We start from the raw sequence: 24,711 nt of genomic DNA, 5'->3' as shown, positions 1-24,711 counted from the left end.
TAGGAGCTTGCAGAAAGGAGGCGGCGGCCAGAAGGCTGGCCTGGGGCAGGTGGGCACCGCTCAGGGGAGCTGGATAGGGATCTTGGCAACCAGCCTCCACCTACCTACACAGGCCCGACCAAAGGCATCCTGCTGAAAGCCGGCTTTGCAGTCGCAGCGGTAGGAGCCAGGGAGGTTGTGGCACACCTGGCCCTCCTTGCAGTGGTGCATGCCCGCCTCACACTCATTCACATCTGCCAAGGGAAGGTAAGAAAGACACCCTGAGGCCCAAGCTCGCCCCCTACAGGGAACTCCCACAGGCCAGGAACCCAGGAAGGCCAAGGCTGGCTGGGGGTGTGGGGGCAGAGAGCTGTCTGGCCTTACCCACACATTTGGTCCCATCCTGGCTGGCGTGGTAGCCACGTCTGCAGAGCAGTGGGTTCCTCTGGCATGTGTAGGATCCCACCGTGTTAATGCAGCTGAAGCCAGGGCGGCATGGCTCAGACAGTGATGTACACTCGTTGATGTCTGCAGAGGTGGGTGTGGGTGACAGGGAGCCTGGCACAGCCCCTCCCCAGCCCCAGCATCTGGGTCCAGGGCTACACTGGGAGGAGGCCGGTCCTAGGCTCCAGATAAGCCCAGGTTAGGACTATGGGGTCAGATTGTTCCATGGCACAAAAGGCTCCAATTTTCAGAACCCACGCACCTGCCAGTTGCTTTCTAATGGAGCAGCTAAAGCCAGGGAGTGGGGGGAATCAAGGCTGACTTCTAGGATAACTGTGGCAAGTCATACCCATCTCTGGCCTCTCCAAACCTGCCAGCTTGCCAAATTCACCCTCTATTGCTATTGCACACTGTACCCAGCCCACTGGCCTCCTTCTCATCCCACCAGGCCTGGGCACAGCACCACGCAGGGCCTTTGCACATTCTGTCACCCCTCCTCTGGCACACACTACCCCCTACTATTTTCATGGTTGGCTCCCTTATTTCCTCAGGCCCCGCCCCGATGTCACCTCCTCAGGGATGCCCTGCCTGACCATTGTATCCCTTGAGAAAAGCACCCTTGAATAGCTGCCACTTGTATAAATGTGTTTGCTTATTTAATCTCTCCCCTCTAAGATGTCTTGTTCCACCCAGACATCTAGCAGTGGCAAAGGAAATGTCAGAGAGTGAATCACTGAGGAATGCTTGCAGTCGGGCAGACCCTGCCCCACCTTGCCCGGACACTGGCTGGGTGTCCTAGGGCAGACCACAGCAACCTTCTCATGTCCATAGCTTGTAATGTCCTGAGGGGTTGCCCGTGTCCTGTGACAATGTTGAGACACAGTTGTTAAGGGGGTGCCTCAGGAAGTGCTCCACATCCCAGACTGGCTAGAGGGATCCCCGAAGAGTCTTAAGGAAGCTTTCAGATAAAGTGTCCACTCTGTAAGATGGGGACACTCATCCCACAAGCTGTTGAGGGGGCATGTGACAGAGCTGTACTCTAACAGATCCATTTCTGTCTGCACCAGTGGCTGGCCCACACAGGGCCTGCCTCTCCACCTCCCTCTGTCTTTCATCCCTCCCTAGGTGAGCGTGGCCTTGATGGTGCTGGTCCTCTGGGATACTGGTGCTCCGCCTCCAGGTCTCATGGTCAGCAGCCTTGGGTGGATGGAGCCTCCTGGCTGCAGACCACGGGCTCTTTGGAAGCCGTGGAAGAGAGATGGGAAGAGCATGAGACTTCATCAGATCCACATGGGGACAACGAGGCCAGTATCTGTCAAACTGCAGGTCTCAACCCATGAGTACACATGCAGTCAGCCTCCAGGTCCCATTACTGTACCACATGAAGTAATGTTTTGTGAGGTTTGTGTTCCAGTTGTGTGTGTGTGTGTGTGTGTGTGTGTGCGCGCGCGCCATGTCAAGATATAAAATATATCCTTCCTATTAACTGGGTTGAAATAAACTGGGTACACATTCATCCAGTCCAACCCCACAGATGGGTAAACTGAGGACAAGAGAAGTAACTCAGCCAAGGTTCAACAGCTCAGGAAAAGAGCTTCTGATCTGCAGGTGACACCTGGGGCTGGGCGAGAGTAAGAGCAGCAAGCCAGATCTCCTTGATCTCTAAACCCTCAGAGTCTCTGGCCCACGGCCCTTTCGAAAGACACCCGGGACAGGGCACTCTCCACCCCACTCACCCACACAGTTGCCCTCGGGGTCCTGGAGAAAGCCCTCCATACAGCGCCGCGCCTGGCAGTAGAAGGAACCCTTGGTGTTCTGGCACGTGAAGCCCGCCTGGCAGTTGTGCGTGCCCAGCTCACACTCGTCCACATCTGGCACAGAGGCAGGGAGTCAGGGGCTGGCAGGCTGGTGGGCCCTTGCCCGCATATCCAACCATGAACTTGATGGTTACTAAGGTATTCTGCATCATGGGAATCGGGCAGAGCACTGTCGCTGCCAGCCCACACCCAATAACAATGAAATAATGGCATCGCCATATTTACTGAGCTCTTCCATGGTACTAGGCACTGTTCCCAGCACGCAGATGTATTTATCTACTTAATGCTCACAACAACCCTAGAAAGTAGGGGCTATGGCAAGCCCCTTTTTACACAGGGGGAGCCGACGCACAGACATGGTTCCATAGCTAGGGGGTGCTGGTTGGGCCTGCACCCTTAACCACTGCCCCAAGCTTCCCTGGGTAGGCAAAAATGGGGGCCTGAGCTCAGATCCCTAAGGGCAAGTGCCCAGGCTTCTCTGGAAGTGGCGCTGGCAGCAGCAAGGCTCATGGCTTCTGAGGGTGGAGCTGCCAGACCTGGATGGAGTTGCTGCCCCTACCTACTATGGCACTGAGCAGGTGAATAGGGCCCCACCTCTACACAGTGCTCCTTGGCTTACCCGGCACTGGCCCTCTGCTTTCCCGCACTTCCTGCACAGCGGGCAATCAGGCCGCTCTTTACAGACCAGGAAACAGGCAGAGCAGAAAGGTGACACAGAAGGGCAGGCTGAAACTCACAAAGGCAGGCTGAAACTCACTAGGCTTCACTGACAGCCAGACCAAGGCCCATGAGTCTGTATGTCTTCTGTCCATCCATCCCCTCTCTGGTTTCCAAAGCTTCCACCACTTTTCCACAGTAGCCCAGTCTCTGGGGGGCCCTGTACTGGGTTCCAGGCAGCTGGACATGAACGTGCACAGCCCCTTCTGATTACCACCTGGTGCTTGAGAGGCAGCCTCTCCACACTCCGAGGAGCCCAGCACCCTGTGCTGAGAGGGTCAGGGGATGCTGGGGCATGTCCAGGGAGGTGGCACCCCTCCCCAGGCGTCTGGCTTCTTCGAGAGGGGCTGGCCCTGGATTTGCATCTGCCCTTGTGGGTGGTCACGTGTGTGCACTCAGATAGGCAGAGGGGGCTGGGCTCATTTCTCCTCCTAGCTCACCCAACCTCCAACTCCGCAGAGGGGGCTGGGCTCATTTCTCCTCCTAACTCATCCAACCTCCAACTCCGCGATCAGCTTAGAGCCAGACAGGACTGTACTAGTCTTAATCCACCTCCCTGAGCTCACACCCAACCTCAGGGCTCCTTCTCATCATCCTCGGGGACTTGTAACAAACAAGCGTTTCAGGAGGTCTTCCCTCCCTGGTGATGTTCTTCTGGACATTTTCAGTTAAAAACAAAATGCTTCATATCACATGTGAAACAGACTCCAAGCTCCTTTCCTAACAGGGTCTGCGGACCCTGTGCCCTCCTTCCAAGCTGTCGGCATGCTTGCTCCAACCCTCGAAATTCTCTTTCTGTTCTTTGTGCCAAGATCTCTCTCCTCTCAAAAGACCTCACACTTGCTGTTCCCCTGCCTAGAACACCCTTCCCAGGAGCTTCTCATTATGTAGGTCTCCACTCCGACTTCACCTCCACAGGGGCCCCCTCTGAATCCCCACCTAATAGAGCACCCAGCCAAGACTGCTCTGCCATCTTCTTGTTTGCCTGTGTGGCCTCATGTCCCTCACCAGGAGATCAGGAACAAGGACACCATGCCTACCACATGTCCCTGCCACCCAGAACCCTATAGGCACAGGAAGAGGTTCAGTGAAACTTCTCCCTCTTTCTAGGAAGCTAGAATTTTCCAGTTAAAGGGATAGAAGTGATCCATGGAGCTCCACCCCAACATACAAATGGGAACTGAGGCATGGCGAGGGGATATGTGGCACCAGACACCAGCCACGGTAGCAAAGCCAGGAGCACACCCTAGGATAGCGCATCGGCCTCAGACACCCCCTCTACCTCAAACATCATCATTTGTGGGGTCTTCCCAGAGGCATAAAACCTAACTGCTGGGAGCACGTGACTCTGGGCAGGTCAGGGATGGGTCTGAAGGGGCGGGAGGGTGGAGACAGCAGGTCAGGCGACAGATCAGGGGTAAGGCCTGCAGACCTGTCCTCACCTGTGCACTCGCCTTCCTCAAGAGTGTAGCCCGGCTGGCAGGTGAGAGCCTTGTAGCAGCGGAAGGAGCCTACTGTGTTCACGCAGTGCTCACCCCGGCTGCACGTGTGCAAGTCCGTCACACACTCGTTGATGTCTGCAGGGAGAGTGATACCATCAGAGGCTGCATACAGGGTGCTTCCTAGGTGGTGGCTGAGCGCAGCCAGCACTGCCCTCAAGGTGCTCACTACCCAGAGTAGTACAGTGCTGACATCCACCTGTCTAGGCATCCATTCATTGGACAGAGATATACTGAGTACCTGCCATGTGCCAACAAGCACTGTTCTTGGCACTAGGGGTTCATTTCATGGTGAACAAGACAGACGAACCGGCCATCCTGGGGACACTCAAAAAGTGGAGGCCCAATGGCTGAGTAAGCAGACGTGTAATAGGAAGGGCAGTCATGAGCACTGTGGGTGAAGGAGAGGAGGAGTGCTGAGGGCGGGTGGGCACACACCACATTAAGTAGGAGGTCAGGGGAGGGTCCTCAAAGAAGAGGATATTAGAGCAAGCATTTGAAGAAGTGACAGAATGAGGCCAGCAAATATTCTAGGTAGAGGGGACAGCCAATGCCAGGGCCCTGAAGAGGCCTGCTAAGCAGGCCCAAGGGCCAGCCAGGAGGGGTGTCCTGCAGGGTAGAGAACAGTGTTAGGGGATGTGGAAGGGGGTAGGAGCTGGCTGGATGTGAATACTCCAAGGATGAAAATGGAAGCTGTTAGGAGATGCTGGACTGCCATCCATGGAGGCAAGGAAAAGCAGTCGGTTCTGAAAAATATAGTGAAGATGGGACCGACAGGATCCACCAGTACCTGAGATAAGGTGAGAGAAAAAGAGGAGCCAAGAGGTCTGCAAAGCTTCCTGGTCAAGCAGGTGACAGGTGAACACTAGCAGCTGGGACAGGGTGGCAGGAGAAGCAGGCTCATGGGGGAAGGTCGGGAGCCCTGTGGCCACAGTGAATTTGAGTCAAGAGGCAGCTGGAGACACACCTCTGAGTTCACTGAAGGGGTCTACATAAAGGCACTAATCTGAGAGCAGGCAACTGCTGGGCTCATCTGGGGGACAGGGCACAGAAGGAAGAGGCCAAGGACTGACTCCCAGATGAGCAGTGGGGAAGGGAGAGAGAAGCAGCAGCAACGAGGGCGAGGGCGAGGGCCTGTGGAGAGTTCCCAACTCTGGCATCACCGCAGGTCTGGTGCGAGGACACACGGACACATGGCAGTGCCGGCCTGCAAGCTGTGCCTGGTGGGGGCAGTCACTCACTGATTGTCATTCCTGGACACACATTCACTAGTGCCTGTTCTGCGATGCTAGGTCCAGGTGGTCAAGTGGGAGTGTCACCACAGCCCCTGCCTTCAAGGAACTGTCAGCCTGGCAGGGCAGACAGGAAAGGCAGGGTGGTGACTCGGGAGGAAAGCTGTCTCCAGACCCAGGACAGAGCACCATCTACTTGGGGCCAAACTGTAAGTCTCTGCTCAGGAGGAGCAACATCTGAGCCGAGTCCACAAGGATGATGGGACCAGGTGGAGAGGAGGGAGGCAGGGCTGTGGGCAAAGAGACTCTCCCAAACTCACAGGTGAAACAAATGGTTAAGACCAGGCCAACCCTGGTTTGGATGGGGATGGGGTAGGAAAAGAGAGAGTTCTGGGTCAGTGGCTTCCAAGGAAGGCTTGGTTGGCAAAATAAGAGCTTCTGATTTGCAGGCTAGATTAACAAAGGGAGACATATTCCCAGGACCCTAGAGACACCGGAGTCCAGGAGCCAAGACAGGAGCCAAGATCCTGGGAGGAATCATGGTGTGAACAGCAGCAGACACCACTGACTGAGGCTTGCCGGCATCAGGCAGTGCACAGGAGCTGCCATTCTGCCACAGGTCTCCCAGAGGGGGTGTGGCTGGACCAAAGCCACACAGCCTGCACGGGCAGCGGGCAGCGGCAAGAACAGATCCCTGAGGGCCCAGCCCACAACTGTGCCCTTTCTCCTGCTGTGGGCTAGGCCCCAGAGCTGGCGACTGCTCCCCTCCCATCTTCTCAAAGCCCAGCCGACCTTGGACACTTTTCCCAGGAGTCCAGACCGTTCTTAAAGGGCAAGGCACAAAAGGCAAACAGCAAGGCACAGGGGAGTGCTCACAGAGGTCACATGTCCATTAGAGGGCCTCTGGACTTGGCACCACCCAACACTGTCCTACTTTACCTCTGGTGATGGAAAACTCACTACCTGAGCAGGCTGCCTCAGTATAACACATGTGCTGAATCACAATAATTACATCAAACACTTGTAAATTCTATACATTTAATCTCCCAGTGACCCTTTGAGGTGGGTGCTATTACTATCTCATTTCACAGGTGAGAAAACTGAGGCTCAGAGAGGTTAAATGACATGTCTAAGGTCTTATAACTAGAAAGTGGCAGAGCCAGGGTTTGAACCCAGGCATTCTGGCTGCAGCAGACACACTCTTCATCTGGGCACCAGTTTCCCATCTCCCAGCTTGGGCTAACAAACATGCCTGGAGCTAACAAGTGAACTGCAGAAGATACAAGTACACATTTGTGGATGAAGAATGATGGAAAGAATGATTGTAACAGATAAGATGAGCATGTGAGTGGATGAGGAGGACAAAGAAGAGACCCTGAGAAGTCTGTGCAGGATGAGTAAGGAGAGAAGAGATGAGTGAAAATGTGCACTCATAAATTTGATAAATGAAATGGACCTTTGCTCCTTTAATCCCAGAACCTGCTTCCTGGCTGCCCAGGAACTCTTTCAGCACATGGTCTCTTCTCCAGGCCACCAGCGGAGCTGTACCCCTCGCCATGGCAAGCAGGCAGGCATCCTGGGAGGGGTGCTGGCAGGCTTGGGACCTGCCTTCCCAGACACACACACACACACACACACACACACACACACACACAGCCCAGACAGGAAGAACTGCCCCACCGCTGGCAAGCACATGGAGGGCACATGTTGTGCCAATGGCTGGAGGCCAGGGCAAACATGTCTGCAGTGGCTGCACAGCCCAGCACCACGGCCTATCAGTCCAGCAGCAGAGGCGCGAGGGAACAGACATGTTCAGCCTGGACATGGTCCCAAAACACACAGACGACGGACTGGGCTCTGGACATGTGCCCTGATCGCACCTGCACTGTTCCTACCACCACACCTTTGTGTGAGTTGTTCCTTCCACCAGCAAGTCCTAGCCGTCCTTGGAGGCAGGTACAAACAGGAGGCATGTGCAGACCCACAGCTAGGATGGCCTCTCCCTTGGCCTGTCTCTTCCGTAGCACATCCCAGTCTGTCCCAGTCCCTGTGACTTCGGGTCTATGACGTTTCCTCCAGATACAGGTCAGCATCAAGTCCACCCACCTCGCTGGCCACAGAGTACACTGGGAGCCCCAGCGCTCAGCTACACAGGCACTGTGAGGCAGGTAGGACAGGCTGTCACCAAGCACCATGTGCAGACCAGGAACGGGGCACCAGCCCTGCCCAGTCCTCCAAGCTCTGAGGTTAGAGGGAAGGAAACAGTCTCAGAGGAGAGCCCCATGGCTCATGGTAACACAGCAAATGAACACTAAGCTGGGGTGCAAAGCTGGTCTTTCAGATCCAGCTTCATCCATTCACCTCTGGAGGGGAGTCTGGATACATCTAAGGGCAATCTCAGCAGCTGCCATCACGTGGTCACTATGCCCAGCCTCCGCTGCACCACACACAAGGTAATATAACCTCTGAGGAGGATCGGGGCCCTCAGTGCCTTGTTTTTAGAGATGAACCAAGTGAGGCTTGGAAAATGGAAGTCATTTATCCAAGGCCAGAGGGATACTAGAGGGTCCTGCTTCATACCCAGGCCTCTGCCTCCAGGCTTCACACACTCTCTCCTGCTGCCCACAGGTCTGACCTCCTTCTTCCAGTGATCCAGCCAAGTCATACATCAATTAGAGTTTTCTGACTCTCAGGCAGGTCCTTAAGGAAAGCAGCCTCCCAGGGGCGTCGGTGGAGAAACAGGACAGGACACCAGGACACGCAGGACATGACATGGGGAGCCAGCTGTGCTGAGAGCTCAAGTGCAGAGGGCAGGCCCTGGAGCGTGTGATGGGCTTGGTGGCGCAGAGCGGCAGCAGGGGCTCTCGCTTACCCACGCACTTCCTGTGCACGTTGAGGATAAAGCCCTGGGCACAGAGCACTGTGTGGTTGACACAGTAGAAGGATCCCAGGGTGTTCACACAGAACTGTCGCCGGCTACAATCGTGAGCACCCAGCAGGCACTCGTCTCGGTCTAGTGACAGCCGCAGAAGGAAAAACAGAAGGGCCATTAGAGGGCATAGCCTGTCATGGAGCATCCAGTCACAGACAGGGAAACTGAGGCCTAGAGAGGGGCGGCACAGCTGGGTACCTCCCAGCCCATCAGTGGTACCTCTGGGCCAGTGGTCAGCAAATTCATTAGTCAACAGAGCCAAATATCAACAGTACAACGATTGAAATTTCTTTTGAGAGCCAAATTTTTTAAACTTAAACTATATAGGTAGGTACACTGCTATTAACTTAATTAGGGTACTCCTAAGGCTTAGGAAGAGCCACACTCAAGGGGCCAAAGAGCTGCATGTGGCTCTCGAGCCGCAGTTTGCCGACCACGGCTCTGGGCTTTGGGCCCAAGTCTGAGTTTGTACAGTCAAAGCTGGAATCCCAGTAAGGACAGGTGGCAAGGTCAGGGTCAGAGAGGGTAAGCAGCCTGCCTGCCAACTGTCGAAGTGGGCAGATGCAGTTTGTCTGCCCCCACATCCTGGAGGTGCTCACCTCCACAGGCAGCCTGGGGGCCACACAAGCAGGGGCTGCAAACTCAAGTGCTCGGAGGTCAGGCTGGCAACATAATGGGAGGAGGAGCCAGAGGAGGCTCTGCAGGCACTGCAGAGGGACCGAGCTGTGGGACCCTAGTAGGCAGTTTTTACAAAGTTTCAAGAGAAAACGGAAATCTGGACATTTTAAAAAATTCTTGAGGTTTTCATGGTTGGGAACTCATTTGATTATTTTAAATAGGATAGAGCCCAGCAGGACTCCCCTGCTGGCTAAAACTGCACCCTCAAAATGCCTGTCTGCAACCTCTGGCCTGGAACCCACAGCCTTTATTGCCAGGGACTCTGCAGAGGAGGGAGATCTGGAGAGACGCAGACACTGGCCTGCAGCCTGGCCAGACCCAAGGGAATCCCAGCCCAGGAGAGACACATCCTGGCTTCAAGACCCCAAGAGATGGGGAACAAAGCCCAGAAGGCACCTGAGATCTGACCCTGCCACCTGAGATCAAGGCTTGCCAGTCATCACCATGCTGTGTGCCCTGGGCATGTCTCCTGTCCTCTCTGGGCACTGGATGGTTTTCATACACATCAGAAAACTGTCTCAGCCAAGGGCCTAGATATGGGTTTCCACTTCTGGCAGGGATGTGGGCATTTTCCTGGACAGACTTAATCCTGGTACCCCCGAAACCCACCAGGGACACCTCTCCTGAACTTGAACCTGAACTGAAGTGTATGTTAGACCATGTGCCTGCTCCATGTCTGTCCTGACTCCAGACATGAAGAGGTGCAGTCTTGAGGCCTCTCAGGTTGTTCCCAAGGCACCATTCACGGTGGAAACCACCCAGCAGGTGTTGGGCCCAATGCCCCATCTCACAGGAGGAAGGCCGGCTGACAGAGGCCCCACTGAGACAAGATCCAGACCAGCAGGGTCAAAGGCATGAAAGAGACATGCTTTTGGAACCTCTTCAACCCCTTTGTTCATGGCAGAGGTAGCTAACTGTCACCAACATCCACTGTCCCCTCCTTGCTTTCAGTAACAGAACTGAGTACACGCCATCCATTTGGGACTCTTACTCCCTAGTCTTGCCCCCTATCAGAGGCAAATGGGAGGGGTGAATACCACTTCCAGGTCCTGCCCTACAGTAATTGGATGTGCACTCCCTCTCTCCACCCATGGCTGGAACAGGGACAATGTGGTCAGAATAGACTTTGGTCATGCAGACAGGCAACCTTCAAGGATAGAGCAGTTGGAGTGTGGTCCAGGGACCTGGTGATAAATACAAATTCTCAGGCCCCACTCCAGACCTACTGGGTGAAGCTCTTGGGGATTCTACAGAACTCTCAGGATCCATCTGTCGCCAGGCTTCCAGCTGGCGCAAGGGTGGGAAGCACTGCTCTAGAGAGCAGCAGACATGACAAAAGAGGTGTGGGGTCCTGGCCAATCTGTGTCCACCCCAGACTGCACGAACACCTGTGCATGGCGACATGAGAGGAATCTCTGGGTAAGCTATTTGGGGCTCTTCATCAACGCAGCCAAACCTGTTCCCTCACTAACCTTCCCAGTTTTAGATCCGGACCACCTCCCTCATTCTGTTTGTCCGATCTCACCCTGGGGCCCTGACCACAGGAAACTCAGGTTGCATGGTACTCACCTTCACAGGACACACCATCCGCCATGATGGCATAGCCGGGAAAGCAGGAGCACATGGCTGTGTCTCCAATAATGCTGCACACCTGCTTGCAAGGCCCATTGTCTGAGAGGAAATGCACAGAAATCAGAGCAGGCTCATCACTTCTGACTCTAACCTACAGGCGTAGGGACTGGGAGCCAAGGAGCCTCACTCCTGCCCCCTTTTCCAAGTTCACTGTTAAATTGGCTCATACCTCAGCTTGTGTCTGAGATAATGGACTAGATGTCCTGCCACCACCACCACCACTCAGACACTAAAGCTTCCCTCAAGAAACAGGGATGGGATTGAGGAGGAGAGAGAAAGAGAATACAGAGCAGATGTAGAGAGCAGGACCAAGAAAGAGAGGAGCAGAAAAAAGAGCTTTTACACATTATTATCTGCACAACAGTTCCACAAGCAAGAACGTATCCTCTCAATTTCACAGCAATTAAGACCAAAAAAGTAGCTAAATGGCTTGCTTGGGGTCACTTATAATCGCCCAGGCTGTCCTCTATTTCCATATCCTCTCTCACTCCGGCTGACCCTCCCCACAACTCTCACCTTCTCAACTACACTGAGTTCTGATAGGCAAGACCAACCAACCCCCCAAGCAGAAGCACCCCATCTTGCACATGGCCAGACCCACCCCCAGACACAATTTACCTTTGCAGGTGTTGGGTTGTGGCCGTGGTAGCAGGATGGTGTTGGGGGCCGCTTGGGAGGGTTCTGACCTCAGTGCAGACTCCTCTGCAGCCGCTGGCTGTGAGGGGCCATTGTCTGTCCCAGGCAGAGCAGATAGGAGGGAAGGTCTGTCTCACATCTTCAGCCAGGACACAGGCTCTAACAGGCCCCATGCCAGCACTTGACAGGAATTGCCTCATTTAAATCCTCCCCCACCCATTTCACAGGAGAGAAAACTGAGGCTCAGGGAGCAATGTACATTAGGTAGCAATCTCACTTTAGGTATGATATTTAGGACAGAGGAGGCAAGGAAGAAGAGGAGTGCATTTCTAGACTGACAAATCTATCCCTGGAAGCTGGCAGAGAGAAAGTCCTCCCAGACCGGGGGCAGTGGCAACCTCCTGGGCTGCCTATTGGGGCTTAACCACCATGGGCCCCACAATGGGGACACAGATTAGGTTGATGGGAGTCTCTGTGGCTTGGGTCCTAGCTCTGCACCCGAACCCAGAACAGGGCACTGGGGTGTACCCTGAAGACAGTTCTGGAGAGGAGCCTATCTGCCTGGCCTCACAAAGCCCACTGCCAGAGGCCCCCAGATCCTGCAGGTTCCAATATGTGGGGTGGCGGGAGAAGTACCCCGTAGTCCCCACTGCTGGAATGCCACAATGCCTGGCAAGACCAGCCCCGGCCCTGGCCCCGGACTATCCAGGTACTTACCTGGGCGGCAGGTACGGCCGTCATCCTGCAGTGAAAAGCCGGGAAAGCAGGCACAGTGGTAAGAGCCCACAGTGTTGATGCAGAGGTGCTGGCAAAGCTCCCCCGGGAGGAGCAGGCACTCATCCTGGTCATCACCGGGCAGGCTATTGGGCAGCTCAGTCTCCATGCCCAGTGACAGGGCCTCCCGGCTCCCCAACTGCACCTCTGAAACTGGGCAGGAGTCAGTGCTCATGATGGGAGCTGGGTTGGCCCCAGCAGGAGGCTGAGACTTCAGGCCCCCCGAAAATCAGCGCAGGTCCTCATCAGAACTCTGCGTGCCCAGATGAGGCAACGTGCATGGATGAAAGATGGGTGGATGGATGGATGTAGGATGGGTGGGTGGACAAACCTCAGCAATAAGAGTGAACCCATCAGAGCCAGGTCCACAAAAGCCCTCAGGAAGCTTTGGCTAAAGTGATAAACAGGATTCAGACCTCTGACCTCAGGGACATCAGGGAGGACAACACCTAGCAACAGAAAGGGCCCCAAACCTGGATTCCATCAGATTAAGATCTGAACCATCACTCGGGCTTTCCCAGCTGTGTCACGTTGAATAGCACTAGGTCTCTCCATGCCTTCCAGGCTGCGTTGGGGAGCCGGTGAGAGTGGGAGAGAAGGTTTCTAGGGCCGAGCTGCCTTAGAAAGCTCTTGATATACAGTCATGGAAAAGGGAGAGGCCAGAAACCCCTCCACGCTCCATGTCAGCCTGGGGCCCCAACTCTGTCTGCCAGCACCAGGCCACCAGGCCCCTCAAGGGAGCAACTGCATATGCTCACATCTGAAGAACATGTTTCATATTGAAGGCATTTACATTAAGCTCCGGCCCAATCAGGCCAGGCCTGGCACCTACAGGCGGGTCGTGATGGCTGATGTTCCAGCCCTATGACCCTGTGCCCAGCTCTGCTGGGCAAGCTGTTGGCCATGCTTCAGGGTTCATGCTCAGCCTGCTTCCTCAGCACATTTCTCACAATAATCCCCCCAGCAGCGGTGATGCTGAAGCTTGGAGGTGCATATTGATTTCCACAAGGTCACCTGAGCAGGACTGGCAACCAGGTTGATCTGACCTGCCAGTTGTGTCCTCTGAGGCCCAGGTTACCCACCAGTTAGTCACTGAAGGAGAGAAACACGAACCTCTGGCTCTGGACCCTTCTTGGCCCCGTGTCTACCCTCTGACCCCTGAAGCTGGACTTCCTCCCAAATTTTACCTTGAATCAGACTTATGGTTGCTACCCTGGCCTTTACACCCATGCTCAAGCAGCCCCTAGATCTAACCTCATCATGTGGCACTTCCTTGGACTGGCCAGCCTTTGTGCCCATGCTGGCTGGTGAGGCTGGCCAATCCTTCTGTCCTGTCAGCTTCCCTTGGCCTGGTCCACCCTCTATATGCTTGCCACTGCCCCGCCCTGCTGGGAGACCCAGGTTTCTGTTGGGCCCACCATCACATCCAGCAAACTTTGTACCCACAGGACACAAGGTCTTCTCCCAGGAACCCCTGACTTTGGACAGCAGGCATCTTATTCTCATGGACAGCAGGCATCTAATTCCCATGCCCAGATTTCCACTGTCTTGCATTATCAAGACAGAGACCCAGGGATGACTGGGTCTGGTCAAATCCAGTACACCAGAGTCCAGGTCAAAAACAGGAGTCTACTGGTAGTCCCAACTATGCCAAGGACCCGATTTGCACAAGGGCGAAGTGAGGCTTCCTCATCTGGACTATGAAAACATGGTGACAGTAACAGGGTAAGGAATCACAAGCCCTTGATGAGCATCCTGCCATCCCTCCCCACAGGGAGTGAGGTGGAGAGCAGAATCTGTGTCTGACAAAGTCTCCAAGAAGGCCCATGACTTGCTGAGGAGAACAGTGGAGCTGGGATTCCAACCAGTCTGCTGGACTCCAAGGGCCACACGTTAACCTTGATGATAGGACCACCTCTGGGATTTTCATTCCCAATCCTTGAAGTGCCCAGGACGGACCCACAGGTGCCCCAGATGGTCCACACAGCTGCAGAAAAGGCTAGGCCAGTGCTTCTGGAACCTTCCTGGGCACCTGGTCCCTGGCTGGTCAAGGCAGAATGTATGAACATCTGCAGAAGTGGCCACCCAGGGCTGCAGGCCCAGCTCCACAAAGAACACCTGCTGACTCACTGGCACACCTTGATTGGGCTCCTGCTGTCCCAGAGGCACAAAGAAGGCTAATGGCCCTAAGAGATAGTCTTAGATAGGGTGACAGAGGCTGAACCTGGCAGCTGAAACAATAATCACAGCACATGGAGGGCAAATGAGGGAGGAGACCCCAGGGACACTGAGGACTGGAAGCTCTATGACCTGGCTCCTGACCCTCAGGCAGGAGCAAACGCAGGCTCCAGGGCCCACACTGGTACCTAGAGCTCCCTCCTCCCCCCCCCACACACACACTGGTCCCCCTATGGCTTCTGGGGACCAGTGCCAGGTAAGGATAGAGAGGGTAAGGGCACAGGTCTGATCAGCCCTCAGAGAACTCATGGTCTGGTGGTGAAGGGGGGGCTGCCAAACAAACCCATCATTCATTTAGTCATTTGCTAGTGACTCTTCTGGGACAAGCACAGGGCCAGGCACTGAGAATATAGACATAAAAGACAGTGCTAGCCTGAAGGGGCTGACCAGGCAGGTGGGGCAACATTTATAAATGCATTCTCCATACCAATTATACCCTGTTCCCTGAGGACACAAGAATGGCATAGGTGAGAGGAATGGAGGATGATGAACAAAGGTAAGTGAATGATGGATACGTGAAAGATTTGGGGGTGGTGAATACATGAGCAGATGGACAGACAGACAGACGAATAAGACGGATGGAAAGACTGATGGACAGACAGACGGATGGGTGGATGGACAGACAGATGGGTAGGTGAACAGGTGGATAAGTAAATGAATGTGTGAGTGCATGGGTAGACAAACAGGTAAGCAGATGGGTGGGGGAGATGAATGGATGGATGAGTGGATGTGAGAATGGATAGATGAGGGATGGTAGATGAATGGTATAGTGAGTGGAGATATGGATGGTGAAATAGACCAGAGAATGGGTGGGAGATAGGTGAGATGATGGATGGATAAAAGCGTGGATGAGAATGGAAGGTGATAGGTAGTAGGCAGTTGGTAGTTCAGTGGGTGAAGTGATTGGTACTTGGAAAACTGAATGAAATCACCATCTTGGAAATGACAGGCCTCAGTCCATTCTTAGCAGCCACTGAGGAACTATGTGGTGCAGAACTTGTGCCCCACGCTATAATGGCCGTGGACCCAGAGTCTCCACAGAAGGTCAGGGTCACCCAGCCTTGGCTAGAAGCCCCAAAAGCTCTCTCCCCCTCACCCAACCATCCTATAGACCCTGGCTCAGGGTGAGGCAACACCCACCTCTCTGTGGTGCAGACTCAGGCTCTGGAGCCTGGCGAACCTCAGGCACGATAAGGGGGTCTTCACCCTCACAGCAGGAAAGCATGACGTGGTTGCAGGGGTAGCCCAGGTTGGGGTTGGACTCGCATGACTGGCCCTCAGCCCGCACACGGAGCCCCAGGCCACAGCAGTCACAGCATTGCTGGAGGGAGACATGCAGTTACTGCTACAGCCTGGCCCCCAGAGCCCACCTGCCTTCCCCTGGGTCTCTGAGCCCCTATGAGGCTCACTGAGAGCCTCCGGGGAAGCATCCTGGGTCAGGCTCAGCAGAGGAGCTAATAAATGAGAGTGAACTAAGCTTGTCTTGTTTCTTCGGTCCAGTATGTGCTCTCCATTCCCCATGTCTGGCTCAGAGTAGGGCTAATGCAAGTCTTTTGAAATAATTAATCAATGGCCTCTATGAAAAGAACTGCAAATTAGCCCGTCACATCCACTCCTCCCACCCTGTTTTTGCTAGCAACTGATTCTAGGAGACCACTGGGTAGCGCTTTCAGGAAAGCTAGAACTGGGGCTGACTCAACTTGAAAGCACATCCTTTTCACATGCCCCTTCCTCCTTTTTGGAACAAATATGGTGGCTGGAGTTCTAACAACCATCTTGGGACATGAAGTGACTGTCGAGATGGAAGGGAAAGCTAAAGATGACTGAGTAGAAAAATAGAAGCCAGAGTTCCTGAAGACACTGTGTAGCTACACCCCTGTCCCGGACTGCTCACCTCTAAAAAAATCTTCAATTGTTTAAACTACTGTGGTTGACTGATAGTCCCAATCGTGTCCTCTTCCCTGTGTCCATTGTCTTGCAATGTGATAGTGCAGTTCCTCCGATCAAAAGGGAGACTATTTTCTAACCTCTTGGTTGCACCTCACGACTTGCTTTGGCCAATACGATGAGATAGAAGTTACAATATACCAGTTTTGAGCTTCTGCCTCAAAAGGCCTTGCACACTTCTATTCCCTGTGTTGGAACCCTGGCCGCCACTAACTGAACAAGCCAAGGCTAGTCTGCTACAAGTTGTGAGACCACATAGAGTAGGGAAAAGTCATCCAGCTGCAGCCATCCTAAATCATAAAGTGCCAGTAGAGCCATCAGCTGGCAGCAGACACATAAGTGAGCTCAGCTAAGATCAGCTGAGCATGGCCCAGGTCAGCAAAACTACCTCATGAGATGAGCCAGTCATGAATCACTTGGTTCAGGATTGTTTGTTACACAGCAATAGCTGGTACTCCAGACCTGCATCACCCAATAGTGGCCACTTCCACTTAGTCAAGACCCACCATGTACTTAATAAATACTCAGTTTGTCTTACCTCTGATGCTCACAATCACCCCATAAGACATACATTATTATCCCCATTTTGTAGATGGACAAGCTGAGGCTCAAAAAAGGCTGGTTCAGGGTCAAACATACAGACAAAAATGGGATTCAAAACTTTCCTGTCACCAAAGTCCTCTCCCTAATATCAATTGTTTTTAGGAAAAATCAACCCACCATGATAAAAATTAAAGTCCAAATCAATTCCCAAATGTCACCCTCCTCCAAATGTCCCTATTATTCATCCAAGCTTGTGACCCCTCTTCAACTCCTTACACTCTCTCCTAAACATCTCTTTTGGTAACACTCCTGACACTGTCCACTGCCCTAGTCTGCCCCGTCCTCTGCTGCACAACCAGCCAGGTGTTGGCCCCCAGTGTCTGCTTTCCCTTCTTCCCAATTTTCAGTGGAGCATGCGACCTCTCCAGAATAAAGACTACATTTCTCAGCAACCCTTCAGCTAGGTGTGACCACTGGCCTAAGTTCTAGCTAATGTGCTGTTAGTGGAAGTACTGTCTGTCCTCAAAGGAGGGGCTCTTCTCACACCTGTGTCCACAGCAGCATTGGTCACACAGCCAAGAGGTAGAAACAACCCAATGTCCATCAAAAGATGAATGGATGAACAAAATGTGCTCTATACATGTAATGGAATAGTATTCAACTTTAAAAGAAAAGACATCCTGACACCTGCAACACCATAAGTGAACCTGGAGGACACTGTGCTCAGTGAAATAAGCCAATCACACAGGACAAAGACTGTGATTCCATATATATGAGGTCCCTAGAGTAGTCAGTCATAGAGACAGAAAGTAGAAGCGTGGTTGCAGGGGCTGGAGGGAAAGGGTATGGGGGTGAGTGTTACACAGGACAGGGTTTCAGTTTGGGAAGATGAAAGAATTCTGGAGATGGATGGTGGTGATGGTTGTACAATACTGTGAGTGTATTTAATGCCACTGAACTATACACTAAAAAGTAATTAAATGGTCAATTTTACATTCTGTGTATTTGGCACAATGAAAAATAATTTAAAGAGGGGCTCTTTCCCCATCCTTCCAGCCTGTGCCTGGAGCTCAAGCAGCCATTCTGGACCAGGAGGCAGCATATTCCAGTTGGCTGGGCAACAAGACAGAACAAACCTGTGTCCCTGAAGACCACAGAGCCACTCGTTCTGTCAGTCTTGGCCTGGCTGCCTGCAACCACCAGCATATGACAGAATAAGCAATGTTTAGGGAGGTTTCCATTACTTGCAGCCAAACTGACATCTCGTCCCTAGACCTGCCACCTGAGGCCAACGTGAGCCCTAGCACACTAATTGGTCTTCTGTAAATCCCTCTCAGGGCCCTGCATACCTTCAGCCTGGAGCCCAAAATATCTCACAACAGTAGTTACTGTCCTTCATGTAAGAGTCAGAGAACTCCTGGTAGCCCCCCCCCCCCCCCCACCCCCTGCTCCTGTACCTCTTTGCCACAGGCTCTTGCCTCTGCACCTTGGCTCACACTGTTCCCTCTGCTAGAAGTGCCCTCCTCTTCTCTCTGCTCCATGACTGCCTGGTGAGGTTTGATTCCATCCTGATCACACTGTCCATGGAGAAGAACCCCCTCGGTCCCCACTACTGCAGAAGGGACCCAGATAATGTCCTTCTAAACTCTCCGTGTCTCCCACCTCACTGAGAGCAAACCACCATCCTTATAATGCTGGACAGGGTCTGCCCCATCACTTCTCTGGCCTCAGCTCCTACTACTCCCTCCTCACTCACTGCACTCCAGCCACACAGGCCTCTTTGCTGCTCCTCACACATGCCAAGCATATACTTGCCTCAGGACTTTTGCACTTGCTGTTCCTTCTGCCTAGAATAGGGGTGGGGAACCTTTTTTTCTGCCAAGGGACATCAGATATTTATAACATCATTTGAAAGCCATACAAAATTATCAACTTAAAAATTAGTCTGCTATATTTGGTCAAAACATTTAATTAACTCATCCCTAATGCCTTGGCAGGGCCAGACCAAAAGATTTTTGTGGGCCTTATACGGTCCCCGGGCCAGATGTTCTGCACCCCAGGCCTAGAAGATACTTCCCATATAGAAGTCCACACAGCTCACCCCTCTCCTCCTGCAGGGTTTTACTCAAACATCCCCTTCTCAGTGCGGCCATCTCCAGCCACTGCAGATGAAACTCCGGAACCTCCCAATCTCTGACATAGCTTGTCCCTATCCTCTCTTCAGTTTTTCCTCCCTGGCACCATCACCTTCTAATATACTGAACATTAACATACTCATCTTGATCTCCATCTGTCTCCCTGACTAGAAGGAAAACCCAGAGAGAGCAAGGATTTTTGTGTTACTCGTTTCTGCATCCCTCATGCCTAAAATAGGGCCTGGCATACACTGGTGTTCAGTAAATATTTTGTGAATTAGTAGGTCAATATAATAACTGCTGATGTTCTCTATGCAGATGAAGAGACCCTTGACCCATGTGAGAGGGTCACCCTCACTGTGGAGTCCCACAGGGGAACCCAAACCCCAGTCCTCAAAGACTCTCAGGCCACGAAGGCTGCAGTCGGACTTGCCTTATACAAGGAGATGCCACAGGTGTCACTGTCCTCAAGCCCACAGGCCTCGCCCTCCTTGGCCCCCACAACACCGGCCATGCAGCTCTTCTCCTTCAGGTAGGATGCACAGCAGTGCTTCTGAGCTGTCCTGCAACAGAAGTGCCCTCAGCCCGACCTGAGCACCCACCCCATCCTCCCAGGGAAAGAAACCGAGGCTCAGAGAAGGGAAGCCCATATGAGCAGGGCAGTGCTGATGGCAGATGCATTGGCAAGGCCAGCACATCCCCCTCTGAGTCACATGGGTTTGTTTCTCCTTAACCAAGAAGACTTTAGGCCTGGGCCCCACCGGTCTCAGTGCTGTGTGTCCTGACCAATGAGAAAGGGGAATTAGCGCTCCAAACTCCACATGGGGCCGAGAAAGACAGGAAGACCCAATCCTGGTTGGCATGGAGGAGCGTAGCCTACAGGGTTCCTGGTCAAGCCTCCCAATCTCAGTAGGGCTGCCCTGGGACAGAGGCAGCTGATGAGCCAGCAGCATGAGGGCAGAGCCAGGACACAGAGGCAGGGGTTGTGGGAAAGCAGGGTTCAGCTCTGCTTGAGGAAGAGCATGTCCCAGGGAGGGCTATCCAGTGACAACCAGCTGGCCATGAAGCAGTGAGTTTCCCATTACAATAGGAATGTAAGCATGCACTACTTATAAGGGCTACTCAGCTCAAAACTCCAGGACTGTGACTGGCGCATGTTCTAACTCCTAAATAGCCCCAAATTGGTGGACAACAGAGGAAAAGGAAAGGGACATGGTTAGTATTTAAATGTTTCTAAAGGAGGTATGGTGAGCTGGACATTAGGAAACATGAGGTCTACTCCTGGCCCTGCTCCCAATGAGTTGTATGGCTTTGGGTGAATCACATTACTTCTCTGAACCTTGTCTTCCTTTGTCTGGAAAAATGAGTAGGTTGGAAAAGATGGTGTCTCTAGAAAAAAGAAATAGTGAGTGGCTGATCAACACGTCTTCCAGGCCTGGCACAAGGCTGGCCTGGGTGTAAATGATGCCTTTGCTGAGATACCAGAGACAGAAGAAACAATCAGCACAGGCAGTAGAAGAGGATGGTGAAAGGCCACCCTTTTAGAGACTCCAGGGTAGCAAAGCGGGGAGAGAAAGAGGACTGAGCTCCCCAGCTCAAAGCTGAGTGAGTATAACCTGTGTGGGTGGAGCCCTGCCCAGCAGTTAGAGAAGCACACAATTACTCCTGGGTGCCAATGGTCCTTTAATACTTGTTCCAAACGGTACACTCCTGATTATGTGCATCAGGCCCACTATGAATTTATGTGGCTAGTTTACTTTGGGGTCCAGTCTTGGGCTCTCTGCACCTGCAGAAAGCCTCACCAACTGGGCCACAGCTGCCATATCCAATCACCCTTGAGCACCTGGAAGCAGGTGAATCATGTGCTCACCTTGCACTGTCAGGGCCCACAGTCCAAGGCAAGCAGGGATCTGGAGAAGGTGAATGGGCAACTCTGCCTGCCCCAGGTTGCCCGCCTACCTGCAGACATCACCCTCAGCGCCACTCTCAGGGACTTCCAGGCACTCGTCATTGTCGATGGCCCACTGCTGTCCAGCTGCGCAGCAAGTCTCGATCAGGTCCTTTGTGGAGACTGTGGGTGGCAACACGGGCAGAGTCACCACCCTACTGGAGGCATACAATTCCAAAGTATCTAGGGTCAACCAATATAGCAGATGCTGCTGGTACCTGTCCACACCCCCTTTACTGGGTAGGTAACTCACCCTCTGCATGTTGGCTGTCAGCACACAACTGCAAGCTCCTCTGGAGAAATGCCTGGGAGGTTAAGTTGGCCCCACAGAAGTGGGGACTGGGAGGAGACCAGCCAGTCAGTGAGTATCATGGGAGCACAAAGGCAACAGCCCTGTGGGGCCACTCACACTTGAGCTCCCTGTGGGATCAGGAGCACTGTCCAGCTCCTTCCCTGCACCTCCCCGAACCAGCATGTGCACAAGGACCCCAACTCAGGCTCTGCTTCTAAGGAGCCTGACCTAAGTCACCAATCCAGGACAAGGCATAAGAAAGCAACAGCAGCAGCAAGGAAAGTTTACAACTCAGCTAAGAAGTTAACAGAGAGAATCCCAGTGACTGGGGGGGATGGGAGGAGTCGAGGGCAGGGAGAACGTCTTAAAACTCAAAAGCACAGACCATACACTAATGGATGAATCTGACCACCTCAAAATTAAAATTCTCCGTATAACAAACCTCCATGAACAAATATAATAGATTGCTGACAACTTAGGAGACATTTTTGGAATGTCTACAACTGACAAAGAATTGCTACTGAGAAAATATAATAACATTGTGAAAATTAACAAGAAAAAACAACCCCACATAAAATATCTTTTAAACTGAAAAAAATCAGAACAAGTAGTCAATGTGCCCTGAGGTGGCAGTGGGCACTGGCAGCCAGTCTGGATGGAGACCTGGCACGACTCTCACAATGAAATGTGCACATCACCTAGGGCCTGGTGGCTCCGCCCTGGGTGTGCACTCTAGGGGGTCCTCACCAGGCCCAGCACGCAGCCGGCACAAAGCTGTGCACTGCAGTGTCTCTGTGGAAGGGACATGGAGGAAGTCTGAAGTTCGCACTGGAGGAGTGGGGGAAGAGAACTAGAGACATCTCCGTGTAGGACTCTACCTGTCAGATACAACAGATTAGATGCCCACGTGACAATGTGCAGGTAAATGCATGCACACACAGCAATATGGAGCAGTAGGGAAAAGAACACTGAGGGGAACAGGAAAAATCAAGTGAGATTCATTACACAGATTTAAAATATTGCACAAAAATAACAATACATGTTTCACAGGAACACATAAAAGAAAAAAAACTCACAAATTAAACAGAAGAGAACTGATGGGGTGGAAGGATGGCAATAGGAAAAGGGAATAAAATACATAATAAAGCAAGAGAGAATCTTACAAAGGTGATAAGGTATGAGGTGCTAGAAAATGAGGAATACAACTGACCCAACTATTTCCCTCTGAGATCTGAAAATAAATGACATTCAAAAATGAAGCTCATCTAGAATAGCTACATATATCTGCAGGGACAGCAGAGTATAATGGAATAACTTTGAGCCTGGATCCGCATCTTAGTGCTACCGTGTATAGCTGTTCCTCCTCCATAAAGACTCAGTGTCCTTCTCTTAGCGAGGACCTAATGGCTGCACAGCTGCTGAAGCCTACAAGGCCCTCTAAATATCCTGGAGCAACTCCAGAACCTGGCAAGGCAAAGGAACAAATGCACCCAGGGTTGCTAGCAGTCTACACAGTTCTAGGAGCAGAGTGAGAGCTCACTAGAATCATCAGCTCTATCTGCTAAATGGGCATTTCAAGTCCTTGAACTTTTCTGAGTTTCCATTATCTCTGTAACACAGAAAATACACTTCCACAACACCTTGAGAGCACCAGAAGGAATGAGAAGAATTTGTGATCACTGGTATCTACCAGAAACAAGTCATAAGCATCACAATCAGCACACACTGAAGTAAAAAATGTGACAAAAATGCCTACTGACACTGCTACTATTTACCAGTTTCCTAGAAATGCTAGCAAATGCAATAAAACAAGACTTTAATAAAGAGGCAGTAAAAATATTAGAAAGAGATGACAATCATTAGTTGTAGATGCTATGAGTTCACCTTCCTAGAAAATCCAAGTGAACCAAAATTAACACAATATGAAAATGAATACTAATTTTTCATCATTATTATTACTATTATGTGACCAAAAATAAAACCAACATATTCAAATGAGTGGCTTTCCTACACACCAGCAGCAATTAAATAGAAAAGATAGTAGAGGAGACTTGACTTGGGGTGGTGAATACACAATATAATATGCATATGATGTATTATATAATTGTACACCTGAAACCTATATTATATAATTTTAATAAACAATGTCACCCCAATAAACTCAATTTTAAAAAGTGAATATGAAAAAATCCCATTCAAAACAGAAACAATGCTAGAAATAAATCTATAGCAAACATGCTAAATCTACATGAAGAAAAAAGTTGTCTAATAGATATAACAGTATATATTATTAAAAACATATATTGCCGTAGCCGGTTTCACTCAGTGGATGGAGCGCTGGCCTGTGGACTGGGGGGTCCCAGGTTCAATTCCGGTCAAGGGCATGTACCTTGGTTGCGGGCACATCCCCAGTAGGAGGTGTGCAGGAGGCAGTTGATCGATGTTTCTCTCTCATCATTGTTTCTAACTCTCTATCTCTCTCCCTTCCTCTCTGTAGAAAACCAGTAAAATATATTTTTTGCTGGATGAGAGGATTCGATACCTTAAAATTCTCCTCCATTTATATTTTCAATGCAATCCGAAGTCCCAACATTATTTTGTCATAAAATTTGTCAAGCTGATCCTAAAATTCATCCAAAAAAGAAAAATTCTCAACTGGTTTGCCCAAGACCCCCTGAGAGCTAAGCCTCGTCCCCCAGCGCAGCCCTGTCTCCTCTCCACAAGGAGATGAAAGAAACTATCCTGAATCAGGAGAAGCTCGCCAAACCACAGGCACAAGTGCGCGATGATGGTAAAGGAACACTCCTAGGAAGAAGGCGGTTCACAGAACAGCTACAGCAGACATAAAAGCTTCAGTTCTCCTTAAAGAAGTTATGGGTAAACAATATCTCTGGTATTGAAGAGGTTAATATGTTCAAAAACTGGAACAATGTTCCCTTTAACAGCCCTAAAGTTCAGGCATCTCAGCCGCGACCACTTTCACTGTTACTGGCTGTGTGGGGACAAGGCAGCTGACAGGTGCTAGGACCCAGCATCTCAGACCAGCATGGGACAAGTCTGACTAGATAAGGAGACTGGTGAAGCTCTGCCCAAATAATCTCTGGGTGGAAAAGCACCACTTGCTACCGGAGAGGATGGTGATGATGACGATGAAGTTCAAGATCTTGAGGAGATTTTTGATGAGGCTGCTAAGAATAAAGCAAACTGAATACAGTCAACTTCTGAAGAAGATTACCTTGAAGAAGTTACTGGGAGCTGCTATTTTATA

The 24,711-nt window shown here is 51.8% G+C and overlaps 1 protein-coding gene and 1 pseudogene across 5 annotated transcripts in view; one reads left to right on the top strand and one right to left on the bottom strand.

The window, feature by feature from the left end:
* The window catches only part of FBLN2 (fibulin 2), a 99,153-nt gene that overhangs the window by 10,957 nt on the left and 63,485 nt on the right, over window positions 1-24,711 (bottom strand). Inside the window, exons 3-13 of one of the 5 annotated variants that reach the window (XM_005886622.2) lie at window positions 21,163-21,274; window positions 19,637-19,766; window positions 15,719-15,899; window positions 12,284-12,493; window positions 11,549-11,662; window positions 10,868-10,969; window positions 8,561-8,701; window positions 4,400-4,534; window positions 2,160-2,294; window positions 364-507; window positions 105-233 (exon numbers count right to left, since the gene is read on the bottom strand). In XM_005886622.2, the coding sequence (XP_005886684.1) occupies window positions 105-233; window positions 364-507; window positions 2,160-2,294; window positions 4,400-4,534; window positions 8,561-8,701; window positions 10,868-10,969; window positions 11,549-11,662; window positions 12,284-12,493; window positions 15,719-15,899; window positions 19,637-19,766; window positions 21,163-21,274 (1,533 nt within the window). The remainder of the gene's footprint in view (window positions 1-104; window positions 234-363; window positions 508-2,159; window positions 2,295-4,399; window positions 4,535-8,560; window positions 8,702-10,867; window positions 10,970-11,548; window positions 11,663-12,283; window positions 12,494-15,718; window positions 15,900-19,636; window positions 19,767-21,162; window positions 21,275-24,711) is intronic. The other 4 variants (XM_014533638.1, XM_014533641.1, XM_014533640.1 and 1 more) reach the window with 4 other exon arrangements.
* On the top strand, window positions 24,171-24,651 carry LOC102248726 (annotated as a pseudogene).

This window comes from Myotis brandtii, unplaced genomic scaffold, assembly GCF_000412655.1.
Source record: "Myotis brandtii unplaced genomic scaffold, ASM41265v1 scaffold995, whole genome shotgun sequence".
NCBI lineage: Eukaryota > Metazoa > Chordata > Mammalia > Chiroptera > Vespertilionidae > Myotis > Myotis brandtii.
Note: the sequence above shows the minus strand (reverse complement) of the source record. Positions and strands in the feature narration are given on the sequence as shown.